The 19,421-nt window shown below is 39.8% G+C and overlaps 2 protein-coding genes across 7 annotated transcripts in view; one reads left to right on the forward strand and one right to left on the reverse strand.

Annotated features, from left to right (window-relative positions):
- STXBP4 (syntaxin binding protein 4) overlaps positions 1-11,311 on the reverse strand; it is a 166,939-nt gene extending 155,628 nt beyond the window's left edge. For 3 of the 6 annotated variants that reach the window (XM_027034163.1, XM_027034162.1, XM_027034160.1), the window contains exon 1: positions 11,167-11,257. The gene's annotated coding sequence lies outside the window, so the exon portion shown is untranslated. Of the gene's footprint in view, positions 1-11,166 lie in introns of all 6 variants that reach the window. The other 3 variants (XM_027034161.2, XM_053212452.1, XM_053212450.1) reach the window with 3 other exon arrangements.
- On the forward strand, positions 11,279-19,235 carry LOC106989923 (cytochrome c oxidase assembly protein COX11, mitochondrial). Its single transcript, XM_015088372.3, has 4 exons — positions 11,279-11,693; positions 14,855-15,010; positions 17,717-17,842; positions 18,228-19,235. The coding sequence occupies exons 1-4, from the start codon at positions 11,331-11,333 to the stop codon at positions 18,408-18,410; spliced, it is 828 nt and encodes a 275-aa protein (XP_014943858.2). The 5' UTR covers positions 11,279-11,330; the 3' UTR covers positions 18,411-19,235.
- The last annotated feature ends 186 nt before the right edge of the window (positions 19,236-19,421 follow it).

Consider the following 19,421-nt stretch of genomic DNA (forward strand, 5'->3'; position numbering starts at 1 on the left):
TGCAGGAAAGAATCTTGTTGTAAGCAAAAAATCCATTCCAGAAATCTTAAATTAGAGCTTTACTTTGATCAAAACAGTTTTAATTCTACACAACTAGAAACCTCATGGGGGTGCCTGGGTGGCTCAGTAGGTTAAGCATTCGACTTCAGCTCAGGTTATTAATCTTGCGGTTTGTGAGTGCGAGCCCCGTGTTGGGCTCTGTGCTGACAGCTCCAAGCCTAGAGCCTGCTTCAGATTCTGTGTCTCCCTCTCCCTCTGAACCTCCCCGCCTCTCAAGAATAAATAAACTTAAAAAAAAAAATCTCATGAGATAAAAAATCTGCCCATGATAAATATGTGTGAATAACAGACTTAATTTATATTCCCAAAGAGATGGCATTCAATACTTTCTAAAACAAGTTCTTTTTACTAGACCAAAAATAACAAAGGTAAAAAAGGATAAAAACATCTGGTAGAAAATATGGTAAATATTAACTTCATGAAATTGCAATGTTGAATGAATATTCATAATATTGATAATGAAACAGTATGTCTTTTAGTTTTTAAAAAGTTAAAAATCCCAATGAGGTGTTTGTAATGGATGTATATATCCATCCTATCTATCACCACACCATTTCCACATAACTTAAGTACCCACTGTTTTTGTTTCTTGTGAATACTGTTAGCTCCTTTATGCATAAACAAATATGAATAAATATTGATTCCTTTGCTTTTGTTTTGACTAAGAAATTAGCTACAATCAGGCACAAAGCATCCAGCTGTTCATGCTGTGCACTGTACAATCCCTGAGGGTATGGATTATAAACCCATGATATAAATAGGTTCTCTCATGTATGCAGTAGTTCTGAATGCCATAAGCATTGCTGTGCAACCTGTTAGTTTGTTTGTTTTTTTTAATGTTTACTCACTTTTGAGAGAGACAGAGTATGAGAAGGGGAAGGGCAGAGAGGGAGACACAGAATCCAAACGCTCCCCCCTTTTTAAAATTTTGTTTAGTTTTTTTTTAATTAATATAGAACCTGGAATTATTTCCATATTTTTACAAAGCATCCTGATTCTTTTTTATTTTCATAGCTGCATGGCATTCCATTTTATGGAGGGACCATATTTATTTATACCCTTATTGATAGATATTTAAGTAGTTTCACATGTTTTGCTATATTATAAACATGCTGCAATGAAAACTCTATATACAGGTCACATCACATGTGCACAAATTCATCTGCATGACAAATTCACAAAAATCAGCATTTATACACACTTGATATTTTTAAATAAATTGCCAAACTGCCCTCAATCATCAACTGCCCTAATTTACCATCCCTCTAATAACAGTGTCTGATACCCCATGTATTATATAACTTTTGGATTTTTGACAGTCCTGTTGTAAGATCTTAAATCTGAGTGAGGCTGAACATTTTTTATGCTTAAGAACCATTTTGTATCTCACATAGTTCACATATAACTGTATTTTTATATCTTTTGCCAATTTTTCTACTCATTGTTAGCTTTTTTCTGTCAGTTTCTGGAGTTCATACATCCTAGGGAGACTACTCCCTCTGTCTGCACTAAGAATTGCAAATATATTTTCCTCCTTTTGTTCTTAGCTATGGATTTTTGTTGTTGTTGTCATACAAAAGCCTATGGCTAAGTTTATCAATCCTTCATGATTTGGGGATTTTAAGTCCAATGTAAGTTCTATATACTCAAGTTATAAAGAACTCTCTCATATTTCCTTCTAGTATTTTGATGGTCTCATTTAAAAATCTTTGATCCACTTGGAATCCATCCTAGTGTACAGTGTAAGGTAGAGATCCAACTCTTATTTTCTCCCAAGATCACTCAGTTGTCTCAACCACATTATCAAATAATCCATCTTTTCCCAATGATCTGCAATTAGACCCTCACCATACATCAAAACTCATAAATGTTTGGGCCTACTTCTGGCCCATTTGTTAGCCTATCTCAGTGATGGAGGCTTTGTAATATATGTTTTATATCTGGTAAATCCAATCTTCCCTCATTGCTTCTTTTATTAACTGTTTTCCTGGCTATTTTTGGTTGTTTTACACATTAACTTCAAAATCTCCTTATCTCATTTAAAAAAAACAAAACAAAATAATGCCAATTGTTGGGGAATCACGTTAAATTTAAAAGTTAATGGAGGAAGTATTGGTAACTATCTTTATACTGCTGAGTCTTGCTACCCAAGAACTTGGTATGTCTTTCCATTTGTTGAAATCTTTTGTGATCTTCTGTAGTGTTTCAATATGAATATAGTGTAAAGCTGTTTTCACGTGGATCTCACATATTTTTTATTTAATTATTTTCTAGGTATTTTAATCTTTTTTGTTGTTAATTTAATGCCTTTAAAACATCTACTAATGGGGCGCCTGGGTGGCGCAGTCGGTTAAGCGTCCGACTTCAGCTCAGGTCACGATCTTGCGGTCCGTGACTTCGAGCCCCGCGTCAGGCTCTGGGCTGATGGCTCAGAGCCTGGAGCCTGTTTCCGATTCTGTGTCTCCCTCTCTCTCTGCCCCTCCCCTGTTCATGCTCTGTCTCTCTCTGTCTCAAAAATAAATAAACGTTAAAAAAAAAAATTAAAAAAAAAAATCTACTATTTATTTCGAAGTATTTAAAAAGCTAGAAAAGAACTCTAATGACATTTATTTCTTTTTCTGAAGTGAAAAGTAACTAGGGATGAAGGGAAGAAGGATGAGGTGTGATAACAATGAAGGAGGCATGTGTGGGCTTAGTGGGCTTAATAGTAAGCCCACACAGTCCCTTCATCTCCTTCATTATCATCATCATTATCACCACCACCATCAGCAGCATCACCTAATAAGGAAGGTGATTTATCAGAAGCTATTGGTCTCAAATACATCTATGTGTCTTTGAAGATCACCAGATTGTCTGGATCAACTAATTTGGGATCTCTAGTTCATCACTGAGGGTGAGGGCTTAGGTTCTGTTATCAGCGAGGAAACAAAAGAGAAGGAGCTCAGGAAGGCTCTTAGAAGAGAACACACACTGCTAGCCTTTCCAGGCTAGCAATCTAATTGTCTTCTCAGGTTCACACGCTACATAAAGTAACCAGATTCCAGACAGCGCAATGAGAACACATAGGGCACTCCGTGATTTTATGTTCAAACAGGAAGATATGACTAAGGTCACAACTATCTAAGAAAGACATGTAAGTATGGCTTATAGCCGTACTTGTAAAATATTCCTCAAAAGTGAAAATTTAGCTCAGTTAACAAACAATTATGAACAATAAGAAAAAGAGGATTAGAAAAAAAATGAAAGAGCAAACACATTATTCATGAGAAAATTTGAGGAGAAAGGATACCAGCAATGGTGGAAAATCCAAGTCCAAGGTTAGCCTACAAAAGGCAGGACACTAGGTCCCTTTAATACTCTATGGGTGGCAAGAGGTGATCCAGCAAGCACATGAAAATATTCATTAGTTCATGTATACCATCAAAGAATAGTTATATAGACAATGACAAAACATCAGAAACCACCTACATATCCAAACAGATGGCTAGTTAGATAATATACCATCTATCCACATACAATGATACTACGTAATCATCAAAGATGTTTATACAGATGAATTTCTTCATATTTGTTGATTTAGAAAGCAGTCCCCAATATCTAAGTATCTGAAAAACAACAGCAGGGTAAAAACAGAATATAAAGAATTATTTCACCTTTTCATATTACATTTATGGAAAATATACGCTAAAAGGTAAACAATAATGACCAACAGTTGAAATTACTACTATTTTGTATTTACTGGTATTTGATATTTTCTTCTTTAAATTATTCTGTATTATCTGGATGTTCCACACACAGGATACATACATACTTTGATATATTATTTTGATAATAAAGAAAAAAATATCAAAACAGTTAATCTGGTATGAGTGCCCCTTCTTGGTATCTGATTGAAAATGAGCCCCTTCTACTTAAGTTTCCTTTAATGTCATGTTCCCTTCATGTCATGCTCTTCTTTTGTCACCATTTGCTAAGGTATCAAAAAATTCTGCAAGGTGAAAGAGAAAATAACATAGACCTGGTAGATACCAGAGAACTGGCTATACCCTTTAAATACTTTCTATAACTATTCCTTTGTAAGCAAATTGGTAAGCAGTAAAAATAAAAGACACTTTCTCCCTGCTATAGTTTTTAAAAAGAAATAAGACTTATAGCAAAGAAACTCACAGTACAAACAGTATTTAATGTTAATTTTTCCTCATATTAACCATCTCTAGTCCATTTAAACAAAAAACACTTTGGAATTCTCCTTGCACTGGTTTTATATTTACAAGTGCATTGCACTGGGAAAAGGACTGTCCTACAAGTTAAGATATCTGGGTTTGTGGGGGGCCGGGCCCCGGTGCCAGGCTGAGACCGGGTCGAGCAATGTTCCCCGTTGACTCAAGCCAACCCAGTGGTTCCCACTCCCATTCATGTGGGGGGGCCGGGCCCCGGCGCCAGGGTCGAGCAACGTTCCCTGTTGACTCAAGCCAACCTGGTGGTTCCCCCTCCCATTCCCCCACTTTCAAGGGCATACGAAAGCCTTGTCAAGGCTGAGAGAGTTAATTCCTGAAGACTGTGGTCTGCAGGTGTTGGCAGTAATGCTACCTCCCTTTTTCTACCCCGAGTCAGATAGTAACAAACATGGGAATTGTGTTTTGCTAGCAATCTTATCAACAAGGTCTTGTGACCCGTTCAGAAAGTGCACAAGAAACACAGAACTAAATGTTTTGGTGGGCAGCAATTATGTGAAACCTGTTTATTCTTAGAATGACCTAACCCATAAGAGTCTGGTTATAAAAGATTGTGTACAGCAACAATAAAGCCGTCACTTGGGCCATCAGCCCAGGGGACCCTCCTGTTCCCAAACTTTCTCTTCTCTCTTTTTTTCTTGCATTCCCCTACCGTCAGGACCCTGACCTCGGTGTTTGTCGCGCCAGCCGCGACAGGGTTTGAGTTCCATTTCTGCTGCCCACTAGCCAAGGGACTGGGAGGAGACACTGAACCACTCTGCTCCCCAGTTTCTCCATATGTAGAATGACAAGGCCATTCATAAAGTGATCTTTATTTATGTATTTTTTTAATTTTATTGGAGACAGAAAGAGAGGGAAGAAGGGAGGGGCACCGAGAGAAGGAGAGAGAGAATCCCAAGCAGGCTCTGTGCTCTGTGCTGTCAGCACAGAGCCTGATGCGGGGCTGGAGCCCACAAACTGTGAGATCAAGACCTGAGCCAAAACCAAGAGTCAGCTGCTTAACTGACTGAGCCAGCCAGGCACCCCCTCATAAAGTGATCTTTATGGTTCTTCTTTGGTTCTATGAATCACAAATTCTATTCCAGGCTTACTAAACTACAAGCCCCCACAGTTTTTTGAGGGGAGGACTTTCTTTTTAAAACATGCATGCACCTCTAAGACTGGTCTGGGCTATGAATGGGATAGGGTAGCCGGCAATCAGGTCATTTGTAAGAAATTGAAGGGGAGGAAAAAAAGTACTTGGAGAGTGAAATTCTACATTAGGTAGTTATTTCAAGAGAAGAGGAGGGAATGATGACGCTGGTTAGCGAATAAATAATCTTGGGTGGGGGGCACCTGGGTGGCTCAGTCGGTTAAGTGACTGACTCTTGATTTTGGCTCAGGTCGTGATCTCACAGTTCATGAGTTTGAGCTCCAAGTTGGGCTCCAGGCTGATAGTGCGTAGCCTGCTTGGAATTCTCTTTCCTTCTCCCTCTGCCCCTTCCCTGCTCTCTTTCTCAAAATAAATAAATAAACTTTAAAAAAAATGTTAAATAATTTTTAAAAATTTGGATTCTGTGACAGACGAGTTGGAAATGCTTACTATTCATAGATTAGCTGGAGCTAATGTTAAAATATTAACACAAATATATCTTGTTGTAAAGTCAGACCTATAGATTCAGTATTACACTTAAATAGACAAAACAAAAACAAAAACAAAAAAACGGGGTAGCAAAATGTCCTATACCTTACCACAGCTGAGATTCTTTGAGAAGCATTAGTATTTAAATAATCCTAGGGTTATATAATCAGGAATGGCTCCCTTGCCTGGGCCAGACTACTTAACTGATCTTTTAAAAGGGGCGCCTGGGTGCATCAGTCAATAGAGTGTCCAACTCTTGACTTCAACTCAGGTCATGATCTCAGGGTTCCTGTGTTCCAAACCCGCCTTGGGCTGTGCTCTGACAGCACAGAGCCTGCTTGGGATTCTCTGTCTCCCTCTCTCTTTCTGCCCTTCCCCCACTTGCTCTCTCTCTCAAAATATATAAAAATAAACTTTACAATAAAAATAACATGAGGGGTGCCTAGGGGGCTCAGTCAGTTAAGCTTCTGACTTTGGTCATGATCTCGTGGTTTACAAGTTCAAGCCCCGTGTCGGGCTCTGTGCTAACAGCTCAGAGCCTGGAGCCTGCTTCAGATTCTGTGTCTCCCTCTCTCTGCCCTCCCCTACTCGTGCTCTCTCTCTCTCTCTCTCAAAGAAAAAATAAATACTAAAAAAAAAAAAATTTTAGTAACATGAAAGTTTCAGGAAATCAAGATATAAAGGCCAAGAGAGCTATTTTACTATCGTCTTTATTTTGTACCCACAGGCACTACTACCACTGCCAGTGATTTTTTTGTTTTGTTTTGTTTTGTTTTCAAGAATCTAAGCAGCTCAGGAATGCTACTCATTGGCCTTGGGGGTGGACACATAGCATCTGCCTTTAACACACAGACCAACCGTGTGGGAAACACTGGAAAACTGCTTGGAAGGAGGAGTCCCAATCTTCTGGAAACATGAGATCTTCATCAGAGCAACAGCTCACTACTCTCAGAAGTTTCCTGATGCTACCAGACTGCCTTCTATTTGTTTTCATTCATGCACTCGTGCACCAAACACTTACCCAGTACAATCATGTGCACTACGCTAAGTGCTTGTGATAACACGGTGAACAAGCCACAGTCCCTGCTCTCGTGGCACTTACATTCTAGTGTTGACAGAAAAACAGTAAAAAAGGGAAACACCAAAGCAAACTGGGGATCACATACTCAAAGGTGACATGAGCAAATGTGACTGGACAGAAGAGGGCTGATTTGGACTGGGTAGTGTGGTATTCTAGCTAAGATCCAAACTGTAGGTCAGCCAGGAGAGAAACTGAGGGACAAAGTATTCCAGGAAAATGTCTTGAGGCAGCAAAATAAATCTGGGGTGTTTACAGTACACAAAGAAGTGTGGCTAGAGCACAGTGAATATGGGGAGAGAGAAATAGGTGAAATTTAAGAAGCAGACAGGATCTAGATGACGTAGAGTCTTATGGGCTAGGACGAGGAGCTTGGAATTTTGCTTGACATTATTTCATATACCCTGACTATTATTAGGAGACCTGAATTTGCCTGTTGCCTTGTCTCTTCCCTTTTACCTCCTGAGACTGGGCTCTCTGCTTTTGCATTTTCCCTGGTTTTCTGTCTCTGCCTTTAACCCTGCTTAGCCCAGATAGGCTGATAGGACTTAAGCCTGAATTATGTCAAAATGTCATTCCATCTACTTGGGGCAAAGTGTCCTTTCAAAAGCAGGGTCTTAGACTGCACAGGTGACCTATCCATGAAGCTGGCCCTGATCTTGATAAATATTATTTGAAAAAAATGCCTTCTATAGATGAATAATTTCTGTTTCATTTCACCTGATCTGTCAATTACATAAACTTATTCAAGATCTTTTAAATGGAGTAGCTCTTCAAACTTGTGGCTTAAAGGAAGCTGCCAGGAAATAAGAAACTAGAATGTTAAGACTTACTGAGACAACTTCATGCCATCACTGTGCACAATCACTGGAAACGGTGATTACCCAGCTTATTCTCAGGCAAACTATAATTCATTTGCTCTCACTATTTATTGAAATACATTACTTTTCCTCTTTTAGGTATGAGGAAATTATTATAATAAGTAGCAACGAAATAAACAACTGTTTGCTAGGTGTTTCATATTGCCAAATGGATCTAGTAATTTTATTAGGCAAATAGCTAAGAAATGCAGCTCAGTGACTAACATATTAAGATTTAAGTCGCAATTTCCATAATTTATGTGATACATAAAAATACTAAAAAAAATGTACTTACAAATCAAAATTTTAAAATAATACATCGTTATAATCTTTAAGTCTTTGGGGAGTCTGGGTGGCTTAGTCAGCTGAAGCTCAGGTCATGATCTCGCAGTTCTTGAGTTCGAGCCCCATGTTGGGTTCTGTGCCGACAGCTTGGAGCCTGGAGCCTGCTTCAGATTCTGTGTCTCCCTCTCTCCCTCTGCCCCTCCCCCTCCCACACTCTGTCTCTCACTCTCTCAAAAATAAATAAACATTTAAAAATTAACAAAAAAAAATCATCTTTAAGTCTTCACAAAGCCTGAAAACCAATAATCGGTTAAAATATATGACTATCAAATGGTATCTATTTTTTTCCCATTTTTTCCTTCTTTTCCTACCTTCAAGCAATTTGCTCACCCTCACCCCACAAAATAGTTTGTATAACAACCAATTTTACATATTATGTAAAACTGAACATGATCATAGCTAACTAGAACACGTTCACAAGGTTTAATTACTTACTGCTAAAGAATAATATTACACATTAGAAGTGCCACGTCTGAGATGTCAGCCCAGCCCCTAATATTTTCAGTTTGTAATCAACACCTCTACCTGCAAAACACGACTGTACTAACCTTGCCCTGAGGTGCTCCTAGTCCATTCACGGTAGAACTCATTACTTAGCATTAGTTATCATAATGATTTATGCAATATCACAAGCACACTCAGACTCGTGAGAATTACAGCCAACACTATTTTTACTGCTATCAAGATTACTGTACCTTGGAAAGGAATAGTTTCATTTGCAATTACAAAACAAAATAATAGATGCCAAGACAAAGACACTATTACTGACATATTTATACGGTTACCTGTTGCTACATGGAAGGGGTGCCTGGAGAAAACAAAATGGTTGAAGGGAATGCATTGTTGGCTTCAATGACACCAACGTTTGCATGGGGTTTGTGTCTATGTTGTGAGAAACTTAATATATGTCAGGTCTTGTCCTGACAATGAGGTATAGGAACGAAGGTAGAGAGAGATGAAGAAGATTTTCAGACTTAATACAAGTAAATTTATAGAAGCAGAGCATCTTGAAGTTTTTGTGATGGAGGAGGAAAGAGTCAGAAGATGCTTGGATGTTACTGGCTTTGCAATTTTCTGGCCCTGTGCCTACAAGTTAATCAATTACTCATATACTCTCAAGGTGACCATCATTACTCACTGCAACTGCCTTCTAACCTGCTCTATTTCCATTTTTGCCCTCGCTCCCTTTAATTTATTCTCCACAACAGAACCAATGTGTTTTTTAAAAAATGTGAGGGGCGCCTGGGTGGCTCAGTCGGTTAAGCGTCCGACTTCAGCTCAGGTCACGATCTCGAGGTCCGCGAGTTCGAGCCCCGCGTCGGGCTCTGGGCTGATGGCTCGGAGCCTGGAGCCTGCTTCCGATTCTGTGTCTCCCTCTCTCTCTGCCCCTCCCCCGTTCATGCTGTCTCTCTCTCTGTCTCAAAAATAAATAAATGTTAAAAAAAAATTAAAAAAAATAAATAAAAATAAAAAAATAAAAAATATGAATCAGATCACATCACTTACATGCATCAACCTGAATTCTGCAATAGCTTCCTATGACTTTTAGAATAAAGTCCAAACCCTTGGACGTGGCTTAAAAGGCTATTATCTGGCCCCTGTATACTTGTTTTGACCTTATTTCCTACTACTTTTCTCCGTGCTCCCTATGCTGGGTACACACTGGCCTCATTTTTGCTCTTTTATTTAGCTCTTTCTTGCCTCTGGGCCTCTGTGTGACTTGGAACTGCCATTGTGCAGGTAGGTTCCTTACGATGCAGGACTAGGCTCCAATGTCACATCTTCAGAAAGACTCCACTCCCTCTTCTCATCATTATTTTTAATCACACTCTCCTATTCTATTGTCCAGCTGTACTGATTGTTATCTGAAATTCCCTCATTTATACATCTGTTACTTGATAATCTCCCAGGTCCCTCAGTAGAAAGTACACTTTATCATAAAGAAGTGATTCATGTTTGACTTTCTCTGCGCTGTAGCCTCAAGTAGGTTGAACACGGTCTGGCCCGTGGAAAAATTACAAAAAAATAAATTAAATGGTTTTATTAAATAAATGTTATTTAACACCAATTTTAATAAATAAATGTTATTTATTTACGTCTCAGGCTTTCGGCCTCCTCATCCATAAACGGGGGATAATCCTACCTGTGCCAGTCATTAGAAATAGAGTCGAACGTTTACTAAATTTTTACTATGTCTCAGGCACTGTGAAAGTCACTTTATACACATATTCTTATTTACGATTATGCTTTCCATTTTACACAAAAGGCCACCACGTCTTAGGTCAAATAACTGGCCTAAGGACACAGGGCCATAGTGTGACGTAGGTATGACCCCGGAGAGCTCAGAACGTGGGCTTTTTACCCACTACTTTATAGTTCCTAGAAAGATGCTTCCTTCCATTACAGCAAAACTAGCCTGTGCCCTGTTGCTCCCCCCAGCTCCTACTTCGTCCGTCCCGTGGGTCCAGTGAAGAAAGGTATTACATCCCCTACGGGGTTCTTTTCCAAGATGAACATCCCCATTTCTTTCAATCCTTCCTTTTTAAAGGATCCTCGCATCTCGGTCACGCTCCTCAGGCCAAACTCGTTTGGCAACGTCTTTCTGCTCCAGAACTGGTCTTTTTAACTGGGCAAGTTAAGAGGCATCAGAGAAGTGGAAGCCAATTCCCAGGGGGCGAGGAAACGCCGACGTGGGAGTGTTGTGGTGCGCTGTGGTGAACACAGGCAGGCTTCCTGGAAGAGGTGATCCCTGAGCTCAAGTCCAGAGCAGTAAGCAGCGGCCAGCGGCTGAGGGCCGCTAGGTCGAGACAAAGGGTGGCGGACTTTAGGAAGATCAGGGACACAAGCCCAAATGGTGATGTACTTGCACGCGGCGGAGCGCAAGGCGTTTTCCTAAAAGGAAGTTAGAATAGGCACTGGAGGGAAGCACAGTGGGAGGAACACTCAAGAAGTAAAACGCGAACTTACCCGTAATCTGGCTACCCGGCCTCCGTAGCCCGCCTGCAAACGCCGCCACCTGAGGAGTCCAGTAGCCAAAGCAGCGGCAGGCTCATCCCAGATGTCGCGAGACTGAGCTGGCCTCGCGAGATCTGGCCGTTTGTGCGTGACGTCTGGAGCTCTCTCCGGGGGCTATGGGAGGGCTCTGGCGTCCCGTATTAAGGACCGCTGCTGGCTGTGGCTGGTGTTGGAGTCACCCTGGGTCCCCGACCTGGGTTGCGGAGAGGGTACAGCCGTATCTCAGGGTGGGAAGAAATGGGACAGGAAGTGATGAGACAGGGCTGAGGTGGATTGGGACATGGAGGCGTCCGAACCCGGCCCGGGACCTGGCCCTGCAGCCGCCGCGGCGGCCGAAGAGCACGAACCCTTTCACGCGCGCGCAGGAGGAGGATTGGCGGCGTCGGAACAAGACGGTCCTCACGTACGTGGCCGCAGCCGCAGTGGGCATGCTGGGGGCGTCCTACGCCGCCGTGCCCCTTTATCGGCTGTATTGCCAGGTAGGCGCCAGCGCTGCACCCTGGGCTGTGCCATCAGGAGGGGCGGAGGTGCAGGACAGCTTCCTGGACAGCGATCGCTCCTCCGTGTCGTGTTGGAGGGATGTCTGAGGTTGCTCCACCAGAGAGGAAACAGGCTTTGAAAAGTGACTTGCCCAAGCTTACCAAAAAAAGTTAGTGGCAAAGTTACGGATAGAACCCACGCCCCTATAGTGATCGTGCTTATACCGACCACACTGCAGAGTGAAATTTCCTATCTCTGAGCTACATCACCTAAAAGGTCCGCAGCCTATATACTCTGCCGTCCGGCAACCTGCCTTACCTTCTTGCTACTCACACAGATGTTCGCGTTTAAAATGTAAATTACGTTAGTACAGTCATTCTGTGAACCGTGTATGGTTTACATGCGAAGGTTAACCCAGAAATGGGAGTATGCTTGTAACTTGGGCTTAAACTGGGAGTAGCGTTTAATTCATACAAAGAGGCATGAGGCTTCCCTCCACTGTTAATATATGACTGTAATGTGCTTACCCAGGGTCCCTAATGCAGTTGTTCTTCAAGTGTGTTTCCCCGGACGACCAGCGTCCCATCACCTGGGAACTTGGGTGCACATTCGTGGATCAAACTGCAGAGCTACTGAATCAAACTCTGGGGGAGGGGCCCAGCTATCTGTGTTTTAATAAGTCCCCTAGCTGATTTTGATGCAGACTAATATTTGAGGACCATGTGCGAAGCCACACTTTTATTTATTTCGTATATATTCATATATATTCGTATATATTCTCCTTAAGTAGTTTGCTGCTTTGGCTGGTCATTAGGACTCCTAGTGGAGCTACTTTAATGAACATGTTAGGGCTCCCTTACCTAGAAATACTGATTAGGAGGTCTGGGTGTGGCCCAGGAATTTCTGTTTAAAAAACATAACACAGGTTAGAGCTACACATTATTCATTAAATGATAGTGATTCTCCAACTTTGTTGTGAGTGGGAATCATCTGAAGAGCTTTTAAAAAATCCTGACACTCAGGTCACATCCGGAACCACTTAAATCAGAATGTCTCAGAGTGGGAGTCAGGTATTAGTAATGTTTTAAAGATTCCTCGGGTGATCCCAATGTGTACTATTTTGGGAATCATTGGCTAACTGCTTTTTCCTGCCAGGATTGTTAATGTCGGTCTTACTTTCCCTGTCCTTTTGGAGATTAACTTGACCTTATTTTTTATAACTAAAGCAAGTCAAAAGGACTTTTCAGTCTCCTAATATTGGCATTTATGTGGGCATGCAGTAGTTTGATTCAAGAGGATGAGTGTAGAATGTGAATTAGTTTTCATCAGACGGCAGCCTGGACCTAGCATGAATCCCAGAACTAGCAGTTGGTTAAATCATAAGCAGAACTGAATCCAAAATATCAAGTATAAATCTCTGAAAATCATGGGGGTGGAAGGGGTCAGTTTTATTCTTCAGGGAATATTTAGCAGTGTGTGAATACATTTTTGGTTGTCACAACCTGGGAGGTGAACAGGAAGGGTGCCACTGGTATCTAGTGGGTAGAGTCTAGGGATGCTGATTGGTAAACATTCAGCATTGCACAGCACAGACACTCGCTCCTCCCCAAACCAAAGAATTATCCAAACCAAAATGCCCTTAGTTCCAAAGTTGTGAAACTCTGCTTTAAACTGAAGTGAATGACAGTATTTTTGCATGTGTGTGCAAATGCAGAGCAGGATAGGCAAAACAATTGTAATTTATAATCCGAAACTTCAGTCAAGTTTGATGTTAAGTGTCCAGAAGAGCATCTCTTTCGCTTTTGGAATCACAGAACTTTAGAGCCAAAAATAAAGAATTATATAAACAATTTAATACAGAGACCTCATTTTATGAGTATGGATAGTCCCCCAAAAGTAAAATGTATTTAATTCTTGGAGCTAGTTAATGGCAGAACTAGACTAGAGCCCAGGAAATATTTTCATTGCCCTTCTCTATTCTTATTTCTCTAATTATCAAGCTTGCAAATTTGAAGGATCTGTATTCAGAGACTTCCTGTCACAATATATTAAGGAATCTTTATTCAACTGATTCAGATTCTTCAGGAGTTACATCTTAAAACTTAAGCATTATAGCCCTCTCGGGCAGAAGAATTTACTTACTAAAAAAAAGACAAAAGGCTTGCCCTCTAATACATCTTGTAGGTTCATAATGTACTTCAGTAATGTTGCATGGCAGCTGAGTACAGTTAGGTGACTTGTGTAATAAGTGGAAGATAGTAATACTGTATTTTGCTGGGAGTCTTCCCCTAGCCTCAAATTTGATATTTTTTTCCTAGTATAGTAACAGATTAATTATCCGAAGACCAGAATTCTGGCAACCTCACGCATCAGAAGAATGATGACCCTGGAAGTAAGGATTTTTATTTTTAAACATCTGTGATGATAAGGAGATAATGGCAATGAAGATAGGCAAGAAGAGTCAGGCACAAATATTCCTGATGTCTTAAGGTTCGTTGATTCAGCGGCGAAAGGGATCAGGTTCTCTGATTAACTGATGATGTTTATAAAAGCTGTACTATACAAAGAAGTACAGGAAAAAATTACAGAAACATTTATTAACATGGCAGAACACTTGTGATGCTTGAAAAAAGCAGAATACAAAAGTGAAGCTACAAACTAATCTATGCCATAAAAGTGATGATATGGAAAGGGATCAGAGGGGGCTGTGGGTAATTTAATTATTTAAATAGTTTCATTGAAATGATAGGGTCATGGGTAATTTTTACTTCTAATGACTAATAGTTTATATAAAACACTGGCAATAAAAGGAAATAGGTTTTATGAAAAGTTAAGCTAAAATTCTGAGCTATATTACCATTGGTGAGTCAGCTTTCTCCCATATGACTCATTTTTTTTTTTTTTTTTTTTTTTTTTTTTTACTGTGTCCAATACCCAAGTGATTACCGAAAAAAAATATGACTCTAACAAATACAGGCCCTTGACACCCCAGAGGTGGTCAAACCATTGATACATTCATAGGAAATGGGCAGTGACAGTATGAACTGGGATCCTACTAGATTATTAAATTGTTTTTAAGATTTTGTTTTTATCCCATAATCACCCGTAAGTATTGTTTAACATGTTCTACTTTAATATACTTAATATCTTTAATACCTAGACTACTGGTCTTGGAGGGTCAGCAGTAGCAGGTCATGTGTCGGACCAGATTGAAAACATGGTGCCTGTGAAGGATCGAATTATCAAAGTCACCTTTAATGCAGATGTGCATGCAAGCCTCCAGTGGAATTTTAGACCTCAGCAAACAGAAATCTATGTAAGTGATTAAAGTAGTTATGAAAAGATTACTTTTTTCATTGTAAAAATTATTTTATTGCATCACTGAAACTTTCACAATTTAGAGAACACTCATGTAAACATAATCTCAAAAAACTGATACTCCATTACTGTAATTCTTTTATTCTCACAGACTACTTTTTGACAGGGCCCTATCTCAATGTAACAGAATATACTTTAAGTTAAATGATACTGCAGTAAATGTCAGTTTGGAACAATGGAGAAGGTCCTCGGTTTTTATCAGAGTCGTATTAAGAATTCACTAAGAAATTTGTGGACAGTAATCCTGAGAGTAGGAGCAGCGGTGCTGCCGTGTGTAGCATAGCCTCAGGTATAGATAAGGGGAAAAAAAAGGAAAATCATTGGTTACAATGAAAAGTAGTTTACTCATTTTTAAAAAAGATTTATTTATTGTGAGGAGAGTGCACATGGGAGAGGGGCAGAGAGGGATGGAGAGGGAGAATCCCAAGCAGGCTGTGCGCTGATAGTGCAGAGCCCTAGTGGGGCTGGATCCCAGGTGCGCCGAGAAGGGATACTTTTGATATAAATTAGTAAACTACTGCAGCCTCTGGGTGGCTCAGTTGGTGAAGTATCGGACTCTTGATTTCAGCTCCTCGCCCCACGGTTTATGGGATCAAGCCCTGCCTTAGAATCCGTCCTGAGTGTGGAGCCCGCTTAGGATTCTCTCCCCCTCTCCCTCTCCCCCCTTCCTCTCTCAGCCTCTCCCTACCCCTCTTCCTGCCTCACAAGCATTCTGCCTCTCAAAAAAAAAAAAAAAAAAAAAGGATCCCCATCTCAGGGCTCTTGGCTGGCTCAGTGGGAAGAACATGTGACTCTTGATCTTGGGGTTATGAGTTCAAGCCCCATGTTGGATGTAGAGATTACTTAAAAATAAATTTTAAAAATGTGTGTGTTTGTGTGTATCCTTATTTCTTAAAAAAAATGAGAACCTTTGAAGTAACCATAATAAATAGTCATGTTCTACTTTAGAAATCTCTACTTTAGAAGTTTCCTAAAATCTTGACTAACTGGAATCCTGGAGGATTTAATTGAAATTATCTCATGAGCTGAGGAATAGCCAGAAAAGCTTAATTGTGACTCTTATTGGGAAACCCTTATAAATATTGGTGTTCCCGCATGTTAGTAAACATGACTGAATTCTTCAATGATTAAGGGTTTCATAGGTTATGATTTTGAATGTTCTAATTATATACTAGTGTGCAAGATATTAGTGTCTGAAATGGTACAAAGGACAGAGAATCCTTTGGAAATTGATTTTTTTTAAGCCTTGCAATTTTTTCCAAATGTTTTTTTTCTTTTTCATGTTATTTATTTTTGATAGAGAGCACAAGTGGGGGAGGGTCAGAGAGAGAGGGAGACACAGAACCCAAAGCAGGCTCCAGGCTCTGAGCTGTCAGCATCTGCAGAGCCCAATGCAGGGATCGAACTCACAAACCGCGAGATCATGGCCTAAGCCGAAGTCGGACGCTTAACCGACTGAGCCACCCAGGCACCCCCCAAATATTTTTGAGAGAGAGGGAGTGCATGTGAGCAGAAAGTGAGGGGCAGAAAGGGAGAAGGCCAGAGTTTCCGAAGTGGGCTGTGCACTGACAGCAGAGAGCCCAGTGCAAGGTTCAGACTCATGAAACGCGAGATCATGACCTGAGGCAAAGTCTGATGCCTAATCAACTGAGCCACCCAGGGCCCCTACAGCCTTGCAATTTAAAAAAAATCTGTTCTCTCAAAAAGTGTATTAGTGCTTTTTGGTTAAATAAAAATTCTATTCAGTCAGTTTTACTCTGGTTAGAAGTTCAATTTACTCTGCTTGTAAGCTGAGTTTAATGTTAACCTCTTATAAAGAATCTATATTGGTCATATAATTATGTTCAGGTATAAGTGTTAAGTCAGGCTTGGGCTATGATAGGCTTGGCTTTCCTTGGACATTTTATTTTTTTTGTATTTATTTTTTAATGTTTATTTTATTTTTGAGACAGAGAGAGACAGAGCATGAATGGGGGAGGGTCAGAGAGAGAGGGAGACACAGAATCTGAAGCAGGCTCCAGGCTCTGAGCTGTCAGCACAGAGCCCGACGTGGGGCTCGAACTCACGGACCGTGAGATCGTGACCTGAGCCGAAATCGGACGCTTAACCGACTGAGCCACCCAGGTGCCCCTCGGACATTTTAAATAATTTGCAGATCATTGCTTGAAGACTTCAGATATATAAGAGGATGGTACACAATTAACGATTAATAGAGCACTAGTTCTTCATGGACATAGGCAAATAAAATTTAAAAACCAGATGTTGGGGTGCCTGGGTGGCTCAGTCAGTTGAGCGTCTGACTTCGGCTCAGGTCATGATCTCACAGGTTGTGAATTCCAGCCCCATGTCAGGCTCTGTGCTGACAGATCAGAGCCTGGAGCCTCCTTCGGATTCTGTGTCTCCCTCTCTCTCTGTCCCTCCCCCACTTGTGCTCTCTCTCTCAAAAATAAGTAAAATGTAAAAAAAAAAAAAAAAAAAATTTAAAAAACCCATGTTCATGGGTAGTATCCACGATTTATTTTGCTGACCTTCGACATTATTAGATAAAATATTGTGGTCTGACGAATAGGAAAAATATGACTGATAGGGAAAGGAGGAGCTGTGAGATTTAAAGTATTGATAATGTATATTTTTCTTAAAACAGGTAGTGCCAGGAGAGACTGCACTGGCGTTTTACAAAGCTAAGAATCCTACAGACAAACCAGTAATTGGAATTTCTACATACAATGTTGTACCATTTGAAGCTGGACAGTATTTCAATAAAATACAGGTATAGCTATATGCAAACTTTTATGTATTTTCATCATATTCCATAAACTGGTTAGTACTAAACTTACTGCAGTGTTGTGTAGAAACTAATCATTTCTTCTAAACATTGAACTTTTTTCCCATTGCTTATAATAACTATGGTTCGTTGTTGAGACGATGAACCAAATGGGAATCTGCTTTTAACTTTAAAACAATTTTTGGTCTTAATTTTAAAGCAAAAGTCAATGAGATGAAAAGAGAATGTCATTCTGTCACAGAACTTAGTTTATATTTAATTGTATTTTTTATTATAATATTAATTGCAGTATGCTCACTACAGCCAAGAAATGAACCATTATTATTTGTATTCTAACAGAAACTAAACAAATACCCTTTATAATTTGTAGTGCTTCTGTTTTGAAGAACAAAGGCTTAATCCACAAGAGGAAGTAGATATGCCAGTGTTTTTCTACATCGATCCTGAATTTGCTGAAGATCCAAGAATGGTGAATGTTGATCTCATCACTCTTTCTTATACTTTTTTTGAAGCAAAGGAGGGACAGAAGTTGCCGCTTCCAGGCTATAATTGAAGTCAGCATCTTAAGTCCTGCTTCAGATTTGTGATTTTTGAAAAATCATGTATTTAGTCTTCTCAGGGGAGAAATACTTTACAGTAATGTAAAGCTATTTTAAATATTATATAATGCTGTTTATTTTTTCAACTAATTTACCCTGCTTAAAATTGAATGAACAGTTTCAGCTGTCAGTCATAAGGAATCCACAGGCCCATTTAGAATGTAGGACTATTCAAAACCAGAGAGTTTGATAGGTAATATTAAAAGAAACGCTTTGTTTCTTAAATAAGTAGGCACGGACTTCATGGTTCAGTTTATTAGCCCTTCATACTTGTAGCACTGAGTACTTTTATTATTCCCACAGTTGTTTTAGGCTCCAGGCCATAACTTCTGCCTATTTTTGTTATTTCTAAAATAGTTGGTTACTACTTTCTTTTATTGTGAACCATCCTATTTTAAAAGCTCACAATGGAAGAGGAATCACTGAGTCCTAACAGCCTGCCCAGAGATTACATTCTGATTTCAGATTTGACTCTCTTTCTCCTTTAGGATCTAGGCCTATTTTATATTCTGAGTACTGACTATTTTGAAATTTCAGCATCATAAAAATGAAAGAAAATGCATAAATACGTTTACTAGGATTCTAGTATTTCCTGTGATAGTTCAAGTCCCTGAATGTTAAAATGTAAGTGTGGGGTTGTGAATAAGTGTGAACTTATTGACATCAGAAGTTCTATGAACAGACGTGTAAAAAAGATGTATTAAATTGTTTTAATGGTAATTTTTTTATCATTGTAATTTATGACATAAACGTACAATATATTCTGAATGTTTTCAGTAGCGTTTGTTTCAAATAGAAATATTAATTGCAGTAAAAAGGGGAGAAAAAGATCATTTAGTATTATAAAGAACCATATTTAAAGGCAACTTGATACAGAGTCCAGTGACCTCTTCACAGTACCTGAAATATAAACTACAATCATCAAGGCTTTTACAAGTCCTAATTCTAAACAAGTATTCTTTATT

This window comes from Acinonyx jubatus, chromosome E1 (genome assembly GCF_027475565.1).
Source record: "Acinonyx jubatus isolate Ajub_Pintada_27869175 chromosome E1, VMU_Ajub_asm_v1.0, whole genome shotgun sequence".
NCBI classification, from domain to species: domain Eukaryota; kingdom Metazoa; phylum Chordata; class Mammalia; order Carnivora; family Felidae; genus Acinonyx; species Acinonyx jubatus.